The 13,290-nt window shown below is 40.8% G+C and overlaps 1 protein-coding gene across 1 annotated transcript in view; it reads left to right on the top strand.

The window, feature by feature from the left end:
• The window catches only part of parvaa (parvin, alpha a), a 33,489-nt gene extending 23,236 nt beyond the window's left edge, over nt 1–10,253 (top strand). The window contains exon 13 of the mRNA XM_080737662.1: nt 8,983–10,253. Within this exon, the coding sequence (XP_080593788.1) occupies nt 8,983–9,059 (77 nt within the window). The 3' untranslated portion in view covers nt 9,060–10,253. The remainder of the gene's footprint in view (nt 1–8,982) is intronic.
• Nucleotides 10,254–13,290: the final 3,037 nt, after the last annotated feature.

The following is a 13,290-nucleotide window of genomic DNA, read 5'->3' as shown; positions in this document are numbered from 1 at the left end:
TTTTTTTTTTTGTGTACCATTTCTCCCTTTAGTATATTTAGCTTTTAGTTTAGTGTGTATATATTATGTAATAGTATGTAAGAGATAAATTGGCATTCAACCAAGGTCATGAGCCAGATAATATTATCATATTGCCTTAGCATGCCTCGGATGCACGTGTTTCTTCAGTTTATCATCTGTTTAGTGTTTCTAGGCTACACATAGATTCTTAACGATTAGGATGTTTCAAACTAGAAATACTGTTCCTATGAAACAGTGTGGGCTCGCTCGTGACTATATTCTGCAGCGTGCTAACTGTCATGTGCAGCTCAACCAATACTCCAGCTAACACCACTCCCAAATGTTCTGCCCCTCAATTGCACCTCATTGGCTAAGGGCCCTGCCTTTGTACTGTCGTGGCGGAACTTGGTAAATAAATAACGGAGATAACATTCTGTTCTCGCCTTTCAGGCGAGCCCACAACAATTAGCACACTTGGCACATATCAGCTTTTCTTCAAAAATATGTTTATTTAACAACTCTATGTTGTACTTGATGGTAAGATGGTGGTTTGTCTGTCTATAATGGCATGACCAAAATCGGGATGCCAGGTTGAAAGTGGTTAAGGGTATTTTTCAGACTTGAAGTAGTAATAATAGGAACAATGTAAGCCAAAACCAACTCCTCATGTAGGCTCTAGCTAAAACTGCTAATACTACTTGTATCTACTAACTAGTATTGTCTGGGTACCTCGTAGTCCTACCTGTATGACAGGTTGTTGATGTGGAAGCGGGTGTGGTGTAACTTGAGATAAGGATCAGGATTAGATTTTATTCAAAAACAAAGTAAAAAGGGGGTAAAAAAAAAAGGTCCCAACCCAAAAGTAAAGCGTCAATCCATGGTGAACACTTAACTCGTTTACCGCTTCGGACGTTCCCGTTCGCCCCAATTTTGAACCCAGCTCGTTGCCAATACGAATGCTCGTTCTTTTACCTTGTCTGATGACTGTAAGCTGATGAGGGGTCGCGTGGGTGTGTACAGTAAAAACATCTCCCGTAATGCTGCTTTCAAATCTCCACCACACGTAAACATCAATGATGTCCAATTCACTTCCTGGCTGTTCTCTGTGGCCCAATTCACATCTATTATTTGCATAAGGCTGCCCTCTGCCGCCAGCTTGGCTAAAGTACACATATAATAAATACAAATTTTTAAAAAATCGTTTGAAAATAATGAATAGATCTTTTTCTATAACATCGCAAAGGTAAGCTTGCTGGCACCAGCCCCAATAAATAAATAATAGATCTGGCAGTAGAACTGTTAAAAACAGAAGTAACTGAAAATCTGTATAGTTAGCCAGAGAATAATCAGACAGCAACACTTAGCCTATATTGGGCAAAACATGCACTGTTACTAGTGTATTACTGGCGTAACTTAACCACTTTGTATGTTGCTGACCGGGGTCCCCCAGGGGTCTGTACTTGGCACCCTACTTGTTTCCCTACACCAGATCTCTGGGCTGAAAATAGCCGCTCTACAAGCTCACAAGGCTTTGTGAGCTTGTAGATCAGCAATTTTTGCCAAATGTTCACCTGCTTGTCTATTTTGACATGCCCAGAATAGGAACGATGGGGTTTATGTGGTTGGTTAATTGTACTTAACCTGGAAACAGACAAATCCGCCAGTACACCATTTAGCATACAGTTTAACTTAAAGGAGTAGTTCACCCCCAAAATGACCTTTTTTCTATTGATTACTCACGCCATGGAGACTTTAGTTTAATAATATATTATTTTGTATTTGTCGCATTCCTAAGACAACAATGTGATTATAGTCAATTTACCCCCATTGATTCCGGATGGGGACCCAAATGCATGGCCCTGAATGGGGACCCAAATGCGGCACTGGATGGGGATGGATATAATCCATTTTTCGTCTTAGGAATGCGACAAAAACCAATAAATATTATTGAACTCAAGTCTCAGTAATCAATAGAAAAAAAGTCATTTTGGGGGTGAACTACTCCTTTAATTCTCACATTAGTGCAGCACCTTGGCTTGGAATTGGATGAGGGATATTTGGCATTTCCTAAAATGTCACAGTATTGTAAACACAGCAACCACAGCACTGTCTGTGTCCTCAGGTTCCCTCTGTCTTCTGTAGAACATGTAAAGTGTGGATGAAGGACACTACTGGTACCTTGCATTCCAAACTGAAGGCCCCTTCTAAACACAGTGCAATACAAAATATTGTCACTATATGAATGCACGAAACCTGTGTCTGTATCTGTGTGTACATGTGACTGTCCTGGGTATAACTCACTTGTAGCCCCAAGGACATACAGACTTTTTGTGCATTTCACAGTACCATATACAATTCTTGTAGTTCAAGTAATTCAAGTACTGTAATGAATGTGTCTGTATTCAATTCGTGCGCCAGAATAAAAAATACCAATTTTATAAAATGCAATTTGAAACAGGCAAATATACGGGGCAACTAAGACATCTCCATGGCAACCAGGAGGAAAACAAGGCTGACATTTCTTGTCCAAAAAGATTAACATGAGAATTATAGATTTTCCTAACGAACTTGCAACATGTAAACAATAGGCTACTAATCTTTAATTCATATTAACCATGTTGGACTACTTTTTTAGCTGATTATTTTCGCTATATTGCCTTGCCTCTCGCCACTGTGGTGATTTGTCCATTAACATGAATGTAAGTGGTAACGTTGATTATTTTCTTTCTAATGTAATTTTAATTGCGACCATAGGTCGCAGTTAACTATGAAAACTGTCACATCTTGTCTGTCCATGAGTGAGTAACGCCTCAATGTCTATAGCTGCTGACCTGTTGTGACATCTCGTTGTGAAATCACATTGTGACATCACATTCCGTCCTTGTCCCTTGTATGCCCATATATGGAGATCCCTGATCTCCCATGTGTCTATAGCTAACCTATGACAACGACATCACATTGTTGTGACATCGCATTGTGACATCACATTCTGTCCTCGTCCCTTGTATGCCCATATATGGAGATTCCTGATGTCATCAATATTAAGCCCATAGCTTGGAATGCCCATATATGGACATATATTGTGTGAGTCTCATGTGGTCTATAACATAAGACATCTATGATGTCAGATGTCAGTCATATCCATATTTGGGAAAATATAAGTCATAATAAAGAGCAGCCCAATATAGCATGCACAGAAAAACAAAAACAGTTTACTGTCAGAACCGTCACATCTTGACCGTATCCGTCTGCCCGGACGGGTAACGCCTGACACTGTGGTTCCCCTGACACATCACTGTGACATCACAGGTGACATCACAGTGATGTCAGATACTCAGAGCAGGGATCTCCACATATGGGCAAAAACAGGTGACATCTCAGTGGTGTGGCTGGTTCAGACAGGGATCTCCATGTATGTACTGTATGTTGTGATGTCATGGGAACCGCTCTAACAGAACTCCTTTTATGCCCATATATGGAGATCCCTGATGTCATCAATATAAAGCCCATATCTAACAGGACGTCATATGGGAATGCCTATATATGGAGGAAAACAGCCCATATGTGTGTGGCTGGTTCAGACAGGGGCCTACAAGTACAGTCGGTATTGCATAAACGGTTGAGCAACTTGCATCGTTCTTGGCTTTCACTGTTCCAGAGTCTTTTCCAAAAGGTAGTCTTTTATAAATCAGCCATTGATTGTAATGTAATGTAACTTTATTAGTACTGTGGTGATAGATACCACACTGGGTACTCCAACAGGTACAGCAAGTAATCTGACAACGGGTAGAACGGGTATGCATAACCGGGTGGGGCATGCATCCCCAACTTGCATTGTTCTCGTTCTTACATCGTTGGGTACTTGAGTGGACCCCGAGTAGCGTTCTAGTAACTTACATGGTGTCATGAACATTTCTAATAAAAGGCTTGGAGGAGGGGCGCCCGCTGGCCTAGTGGTCCAGGTGCATGCCACATAGGCTCTGGTGCCTGACAGCGTGCCGCGGGTTCGAGTCCCGATCCCGACACGACCTTTGCTGCGTGTCACTTCCCGTCTCTCTCACCCCGTTTCCTGTCTATATCTCCACTGTGAACTATCAATAAAGGCAGCCCCAAAAACTCTTAAAAAAAGGGGGAAAAAGGCTTTGAGGGACCAAGCTAAAATGATCTGTCCAGGGAGCAAATACTGATTTCACCATGGCTTCGAGTGGGTGAGCAGATGCCTGAAGAAGATCTTTGACCGAAACGTTGAAGATGGTGTGCGGTTCCTATTTACATTATGTGCATGTTTAAAATTGACCCCTGCCTACGCACCCATGGCTAAGCTCTAATCAGGTGTGCTTAAAGGCATGTTTTCATTGCAGTTCCGGAATTTTCCCGGCAAAATAAATAATTATAATTAGCATAACTTGCCGGGAGTTTAGTTTTTTGGGTGTTTTCACATGCCCTCATCGGCAGCAAAAATACTGGTATCGCTCGTTTTCACCAAGCGATTGTGACGGCATGAAAACCAGTGTTGCCAGATTTTGCGAGAGAAATAAGCAACCAGGTGTACAAAAATAAGCCCCAAAAAGTGATATTATCTAGCCACACGAGCACTTTAAAACTATACGCATCGCCGCATCAGCTACTTGAAAATTGCCAATCTACAAGCTCACAACAAATAAACCGCAACCAGCCACTATCAATACATACAAGCAACTTTACGGAAATCAAGCCCAGAGTCGCTTATAATTAGCAGACATGGCAACACACGGACTGAAAGACCTGCAAAAAACACACGCGGGCTGAAAGACCTGCAAAAAACAGTCTCCCCAATTCGGTTTGGTGCGTCTCTTCTCTCTCTCACCCTGAACGTTACAAATGGATTTAACAAAATATTCTTCATGCAACAACACAAGGTTCAGAAAGGATCGCTCATGCGTTATGCAACCTGTTGGGGGAAATCTCGCTCTTATCAGCGAAACGCTCCCCCCATGCACTTGTGGCTTGTGGGCTTGTAGATTTAGCTTTTCTTTCACGCGTCACTGTAAACGATGGATGACCATATGCAGACTCGATGCTCGCTGCTCTGTAAAACACTTTTAATCATGCAACGAGGAGAAACTATTAACTAATGATGCAGCTCTTTGAGTTGGTAAAGATTCCAGCTTTCATCACAACATTACGAGCACATCGCATCCCCTATCACGTTCTCCAGACCGGACTTGTATCAAAACCCACACAGTTTAATTAAAAATAGGCTATAGAATACAAATAAGTTTGAACCATGAGCAAGCTCAGAAGGTTCAGATCAAATCAAATCAACCTTTATTTATAAAGCACATTTACACAATCGAAATTGACCAAAGTGCTGTACAACAGAACACAAAACCATCACCAACATTACTGTAAGAACAATCTTAAAAACAATAGTGTAAACAAAAACAATCAATCAAACTGTAAACAAAAACAATCATTAAAAACAATAGAGACAAAATGTACATATCAGAAACAATAAGCAACTCCAACATGAGTTTAACTGTGAATAAAAGCTAGAGAATAAAAGTGTGTTTTAAGCCGGGATTTAAAAGACTCAATGGAGTTTGCACTTCTAATAGAGATGGGCAGGCTGTTCCAGAGCCTCGGGGCGGCTGAGGCAAAGGCGCGGTCGCCCCTACTTCTCAGTCCGTTGGGCCTAAATGGAACTTCTAAGAGCAGCTGGTTGGCTGACCTTAGTGCTCTATTTGGGACGTATAGATCCACCAGTTCAGACAGGTATAGGGGGGCCAGGCCGTTCAGGGATTTATAAGTAAATAAAAGAATTTTAAAATCAATTCTAAAATTGACAGGGAGCCAGTGCAGTGCTGCTAAAACTGGAGTTATATGCTCATGCTTTCTTGTGCCAGTAAGAAGGCGTGCAGCCGCGTTCTGTACTAGTTGTAGACGCCGGAGTGAAGACTGATCAATGCCTGAGAGGAGAGAGTTACAATAGTCCAATCTAGAGGATATGAATGCATGTATTGCCATTTCCAGTTGTTTTGGTGGGAGGTATGGTTTGACTTTGGCTATTAGGCGTAGTTGAAAGAAGCTGCTTTTGACTATAGAACTAATGTGTTTGGTAAATGTGAAATTACTGTCAAAGGTGACACCCAGATTTTTGACGGAGGGACAGATGTTAGTGCTAAGGGAACCCAGATTAGTATTGATGGATGGAGCAGTACCGAAGAATATGACTTCTGTCTTATTTTGATTTAAGTTTAAAAAGTTTGTGTCCATCCAGGATTTTATGTCATCTAGGCAGTCATGTAGGCGTTTAAGTGAATTATGGGAGTTGATATTGATGGGTAGATAGATTTGCACATCATCAGCATAGCAGTGGAAAGCGATATTATGTTTCGTAAAAATTGACCCTAGCGGTAGCATATATAGGAGAAATAGGATGGGGCCAAGGATAGAGCCTTGGGGGACCCCAGAGGTAAGGGGGGCAGAGGGAGATGAGAAGTTACCTAGTTGGACCGAAAAACTTCTACTTGTTAGGTACGACCGGAACCAGGCCAAGGCAGTGCCAGATATGCCTACATGGTGCTCTAGGCGCGAGATTAAAATATTGTGGTCGACGGTGTCAAATGCAGAGGAGAGGTCCAAAAGAACCAGGACAGAAGAGCAGCCATTATCAGCAGTTAAAAGCAAATCATTAAAAACTCTCAGTAGGGCAGACTCAGTACTGTGGCCAGGCTTAAAGCCAGATTGAAACTTCTCGTGTATGCCATTAGTAATTAAAAAAGATTGAAGTTGAATATAAATGACTTTTTCCAAGACCTTGGAGAGAAATGGCAGATGTGAGATAGGCCTGAAATTAGACAGAGTAGAGGGATCAAGGTTTTTCTTTTTAAGAATGGGATTCACCACGGCATGTTTCAGGGGGACAGGGACATAGCCAGAGAGGAGAGAGGCGTTGATTATTAATAGCACACTTGGGCCAACGGCAGCAAAAACTTCCTTAAAGAGTCGGGATGGTATGGGGTCAGTTAGGCAATTTGTGGGCCTCAGATGCATGACCAGGTCAGTGAGTGTGGATAGGGATACCGGTTCAAATTGTCTAAGAGTGGGAATATCAGGGCGAGGAAAAGGGGGAGGGTCCAGGGTTGAAGTGGGATGCATTGACCGTAGGTCAGCGATACGGTCAATAAAAAATTTCTGGAAATTTGTGCATAATAAAGGTGATGCGACTATGGGAGATGTGTCACGAGGATTTGTCAGAGAGTTAAAAATATTAAAAAGGACTTGAGGTTTATTGCTATTTGTTGCGACCAAATTAGAAAGAAAATCAGTTTTGGCCACTTTGACTGCTCTTTGATAATTTTTGAGGCACGTACGTAGTATGTCTAAGGAGATATGTAGTTTGTCCTTTCGCCATTTTCGTTCGGCACGTCTGCATGTGCATCGGAGGGCGCGGGTTGAGTTATTGAGCCATGGCTCATTTTGTGGCTTGGTAAGTTTAGGTCTAAGAGGTGCAACAGTGTTTAGGATCTCGCTACATGTTGTGCTAAATGTGGACAGGAGTACCTCAACACTGGTTTCACTCAGTGCTGGTTCACTAGCCAGTGAGGCACTAAATAACATGGAGAACTGAGAAGCGGTTAATGGGGTTATGGCACGGGAGAGGCGGGTTGGCGGGGCGGCCTGTGTCAAAGCACCGGGTGTTATGGTATTAAAAATAATTGGGAAGTGATCAGAAATAGCAGGAATAGCAAAGACATCGAGCACAGATACAGTTGCAACAGAGGTCATAACGAGGTCAAGTATGTGACCCTTTTCATGGGTTGGGCCCGTAGTGGAAAGAGAGAGGTTGAAGGATTCAAGAAGACTTAGGAAATCCTTCACCATTGGGCGTGATTTACAGCAGACATGAATATTTAGATCTCCACAGAGCATTACATTTTCATACTTGACCATAATAACTGATAAGAAGTCACCAAAGTCACAAATGAAGTCCTTGCTCTTGGGCGGGCGATAAATAAGAGCACAAAGCAAGGGAGTAGACAAATTAATTTCAATGAGCTGCAATTCAAAACTCGAATAAGTGGCCTCTGGTGGGATCAGCCGACATGGAATAGTGGATTTAAAAACAGTTGCTACACCGCCCCCCCCCCTAATGGACCGGGGGGAGCTGAAAAAGTTATATTCGGGTGGGAGGAGTTCAGAAAAGATGTAGCAGTCTCCAGGATGGGTCCAAGTTTCTGTGAGGAACATGAAATCCAAATCACGTAAAATTATAAGGTCTTTAAGCCAGGTTGTTTTATTAGTTAGGGAGCGTATATTTAATAGTGCCATCTGGAGTTTTGTGTCAGGGATGGTTGAGGATGCAGCCCGCCTTAGAGAGCGAAGGTGGGCATGATGCAACGTGTTGCACTTGTGGGCTTGTAGATTATTAGCTGTGTTTTTTTTTCTTCTTCACGCAACCATAAACGATGGATGACCAGAGAACGAAAGAAATAGACTTCTGCTGTGTTTGTCAATGCGATTCTAGCCTAAATAATTAATCCCCTATTCAAGGTGAAGCTGTAGACCTACTTTATTTCTATATATTCCTTTACATTCAGGTCGTTTTCAATCCCAGATACAATGTTTTAAACTGTTAACTGGCTCCTTTCATGCACCTGGTTGTCAAAAAAACGGCAAATTCACGGCATGCGTTTTCACTGGAGGAAAATTTGTATTGTCACGGTACTTTAAGCAAAAATTACTAGGTATTTTCCCGTCAAATTTCGGCCCCCAAAACTGCCGGGACACAAAATAAGTGGCCGTTTTCACATGGCGTGAATTTCAAAATTGCTGTCATTTTTTTAAAAACTCCCAGAAGTTTTGCTCAGTGAAAACGGGGCTTAAGACTCTGTTGCCCACCATGGCTTCAAGTAAAATGGTGACGCCTATTTTGGCGAGCAACGTCGTCATACGGTGAAATATAAATGAGGCTTAAGTCTGTTGTCCTTTCCTTTTCAGATATTGTGAACTGTGACCTAAAGTCAACGCTTCGCGTCCTCTACAACCTCTTCACCAGGTACAGGAACGTGGAGTAAACACCACATGTTGCCACGGTTACCATGGACCAAATTCTAAAGCTTTTCAATCACAAAATGTATCCTTCAGTTTTATATAAAGAAATTAACATTGTTTTTTACCTAATTACTTGCATCAAAAGGACCCTTATTCTGTTGGGTTATTATCCATCCCAGAATGTTCGTTATTTTGACTGCCAAGCCGTTTTTTATGTGTCGTACATTTGAACCGTACTGTATTTACTACGTTTGTTGTGCTCTCATTGCACTGTACCGTAAACATTTCCATGCTGCTTGGCAGAAATCATGTATACAGAAACATAATTTATAATCTCTAAATGATCAATTATGTCAATTAAAGTTTTTGTTACCAAAGTCGTTAATTAGGATTCTTTTGGTTAATTGGTAGTCATCATGTTCTTCTTTTCTTTCTTTTCTTTTTTACCTTGTGTTAATGTTGTGAGGATAGACTAACCTTGCATCTTTTTATCCAATAAAATTATATATTTGTATTTATTGTACATTTATTATGCTTGTTCACTCGTTTCCTACGGTAAATTATTTAAATTTCTCTCTCTGTTTCCGGTCATTCACAACAAGTGCCTTTATTTCAATGTGCATACTGTCTACATACTGTACTAACTAAGCACCCATCAACTTGATGGGTTAAACAGATTTTGATGCTATATTAGACACCAGAGCGTCTGGCCGACTTGGAAGTATTTTAACAACTTTAGCTGGGGACCCCCTGGAACCCCTTCAAGGAGCCCTGGGGGTCCTCGGGCCCCACTTTGAGAACCACTGATTTATAGCATGTAACTTAACGTAAAAGTTTTGTCTGAACTTGTAGATGTTTTTTACACAATCTCCAGTGACGTGCAAAATTAAAGCCTGTTAAAGAAAAAAGCTTTCCACATTCGACAAAAGTAATTATTATGTAATTGTAATACCCTCAAATGCATTGATATAATACATACTGTACATACAGAGTACATTCTCTGGTATTGTGTGAATAGCATACTGTAGTACTTAATTCTTACCTATCTAGAAGACAAATGTAATACAGCTGAATATTATACTCTGTGCTTTTGAGATTTGAATATTGTTGCATTTTGTACTTGGCTGAAAATGTGTTGTTTGAGCTTTCACAACCATGTATCTTTTTAAAGGTTTGCTGCAACCATTCTATATGTCTTCAATAAAATGTTAAATCAACGATGGTGACTTTTTTTTTTCCTTTCTCAAAGGATGGGAAAAGTAATAGAAATGCATTCACACTGGCACAATTTAAATTTCAAAACATTTTCTAATGGCAATTGAGAGATATAGATAGGTATAGAAAGGTGTTATTATGTGGAAGTGACCCAAACAAAATGGCGAGGCGTTGTGAGCTTGTAGTTCAGCTATTTTCACAATATTTATCTATGGAACCGAGTAACGCTAAACGTAATATCTACAATTCCAAGTGCTTGTCAGGGTGGGGGTTCAAATATGATTATTTTGGGGGTCCCGGCCTAAAAAGGTTTGAGAACCCCTGGTCTAAATGCATGAAAAGTAGACATTCTCAAATCCATTCCGTGTGAGTAACAGCATCTGGTGAGGCTTGACCACTCAGATCTCATGTCAGTGGCAACACATCCTCAGGGATCTGCCAATCGCATTAGGATCATTTCCCCTCCATTCGGTCGCCCGGGGAACGATTCAGCTGCTCTACTTCTTACCTCGTTATATTATTGTTATCGCATTATTGTTACATTGTCATTCTGCATGGGGGTCATGTGAGGAGACAGTGCTACTGCGCATTCCTCTGATTGAATAGCATACGCCACAGTAATGGAACACTTGATGTCTCTGTGTCTCATCCATGGATGGGAAGGCATTTTATTTTTATTTTTTTATCTATTATCATAACTCTTAACCCATTTAGAACGGGTACACATTATTGTGTATCGTTATTTTATGCTTTAACTATTGAAAAATAGCAGATACAAGCTCACAGCGCGGCACCGAGTCAGCAATCTGGCCAGCCATCGTCAAAGAAAAGGTCCTTTTCACTTAAATGGAGCTCAGTTGGATGGGTTCTTGAGAGACTACTATGTCAGTGGTTCTCAAACCTTTTCATGTGAAGGACCCCCAAAATGATATTTATTTGGCCATGGACCCCCATCTCAAAATATTTAGTTCCAGGGACCCCCCAGGAGCAAAATTTGAGTTACAAATGTTTGCTTTAAAAATACATATATTCAAAGATTTGCACACATTTTCATGACTTTTTCCAAAAATAGCAGATCTACAAGCTCGCAGCGCGGCACTCGGTGCCGCGCTGCGAGCTTGTATATCTGCTATTTTTCACTGGTTAAAGCATTCAATAATCCTAGGCCTAACTTAACTACAATCTGGATCAAGAAGCTACAGGATAACCGTAAAGCTAATCAGACCAGGATACCTTTCAAGCTCGAGCCAAATGCACCATAGATCTTTTCTGAACTCAGGGAATGCAATTTGTTTGCTACTTATTAATTCATTTCTCCTGAGAATGGTGTTTACTTTCTGTTTGGAATGGTTACTCAATCACCGTTGTAATGGTGTGGGTTATTGTCTCATCATGTTCTTTTAAGTATAACTATCTGTTACTTGAACCTATATCTACATCACATTGCACATAGTACCTCACAGACATTGTGCACATACATAACAACTTAGCCTACTATTGTCTCACAAAGTTAATCTAACCAAAATCAAGAGGCTATAATGCAAACACTTTTGGTAAAATACATCCCAGGACTCATGCATGCATGAAGCTGGGTTTAGTTTTGAATTGTGTTCATGAATTATCCAACAATCACTCTGGTTTTCAACAATTTAGCTTCAAATTCATGAACAGTCTGTTCCTACTGAGGTTATTTGTACAAGTAATTTATTTGACATGGACACAGAAGTGCAAAAGTGTCTTTTTGAAACGGTCAGTTCAGTGTTTTTCTTGAATTTATCAAACTAGCCCTTACCCGTTCAAAGATATGAGCTCTGAAATGATGTGCAGTGTGTGGGTTATGGGATGTGCACTGTGCACACAGTATATGAGGGATGGAAAGTAACTTTAACTGGTGCTTGCATGATGTAGGAGCATCAATGTAAGAAACCCGTTTCGTTTAATGGCTACAGAGATACTGTTCCCCACCCCCCCCCCCAGCCCGCCCGCCCACCCGCCTGCACACACACACACCCGCCTGCCTGCACACACACCCGCCTGCCTGCCTGCCTCAAGCTAGATGCAGAATAGATGTGCCTCATGCTAGATGCAGAATAGATAGTAGATACACCATAAAAATGCTAATATACAGCATACGATTTGTGAAAGTGACAAACGGGCTTCACAGTTATGTCAGGTGTGTTCATATGCTTATGGTGATGCGATTTCAGATCAATTGCTCCAGCCACTGAGGAGAAACTAAACGGGCTTCACAGTTATGTCAGGTGTGTTCATATGCTTATGGTGATGCGATTTCAGATCAATTGCTCCAGCCACTGAGGAGAAACGCTGTGACAGACACTCACTCAGACATTCGCAAAATTATAGTATAGATATAATGTTATAAAGGAGAGCAGAGTGCCAAAGTGTATTGTTATTGTTTCATGGGTTTTGTTGGCCAAAAGGTGTCTAAATGTATTCTTTCGTTCTATCAAGAGACTTTCGCCTCTAATCTTCAGGATGAATGTCAAACCTTTGTTTCACATTAGCAACGTTGTGGTGGCATTATTTAATGGTCCATTCCCAGGAGAGTGACAGGATGTTGACATGGTAATGTCGGATGAATAATAGAGTAAATTCAGTTCATTTGTGGTGTGTAGCCTATTTGTGTGTATGCATGTGTACGTGTGCTAGTGTGAAGTATTCTCACTGCAGTGGGATCTCGTAGCTTAGCATAACATGTAGATGTGACATGCATATATATATATATATATATATATGTATATATATATATATATATATATATATATATGAAACATATTGATAATAATAATAAATAAACGGAACATCCGATACAATGAGGGTTGTCCATTTGAACAAAATAACCTATTCAACCACATGACAGTTAAATATTTTACATATTTGTACATACAGTACATTTGTACATCCACTGGGGAGGATACTACCGTACTTGGATAAATAATTACTATATCAAGGCCTGTGTTCATCCAGAGTTACCTTGTGGCACTTTGAAACTATCAAACAGCCAAGAGTTCCTTTTAA

Source organism: Nannobrachium achirus, assembly GCF_963921795.1.
Source record: "Nannobrachium achirus genome assembly, chromosome: 11".
Lineage (NCBI taxonomy): Eukaryota > Metazoa > Chordata > Actinopteri > Myctophiformes > Myctophidae > Nannobrachium > Nannobrachium achirus.
The sequence above is the reverse complement of the archived record's forward strand: the minus strand, read 5'-3'. Positions and strand labels throughout refer to the sequence as shown.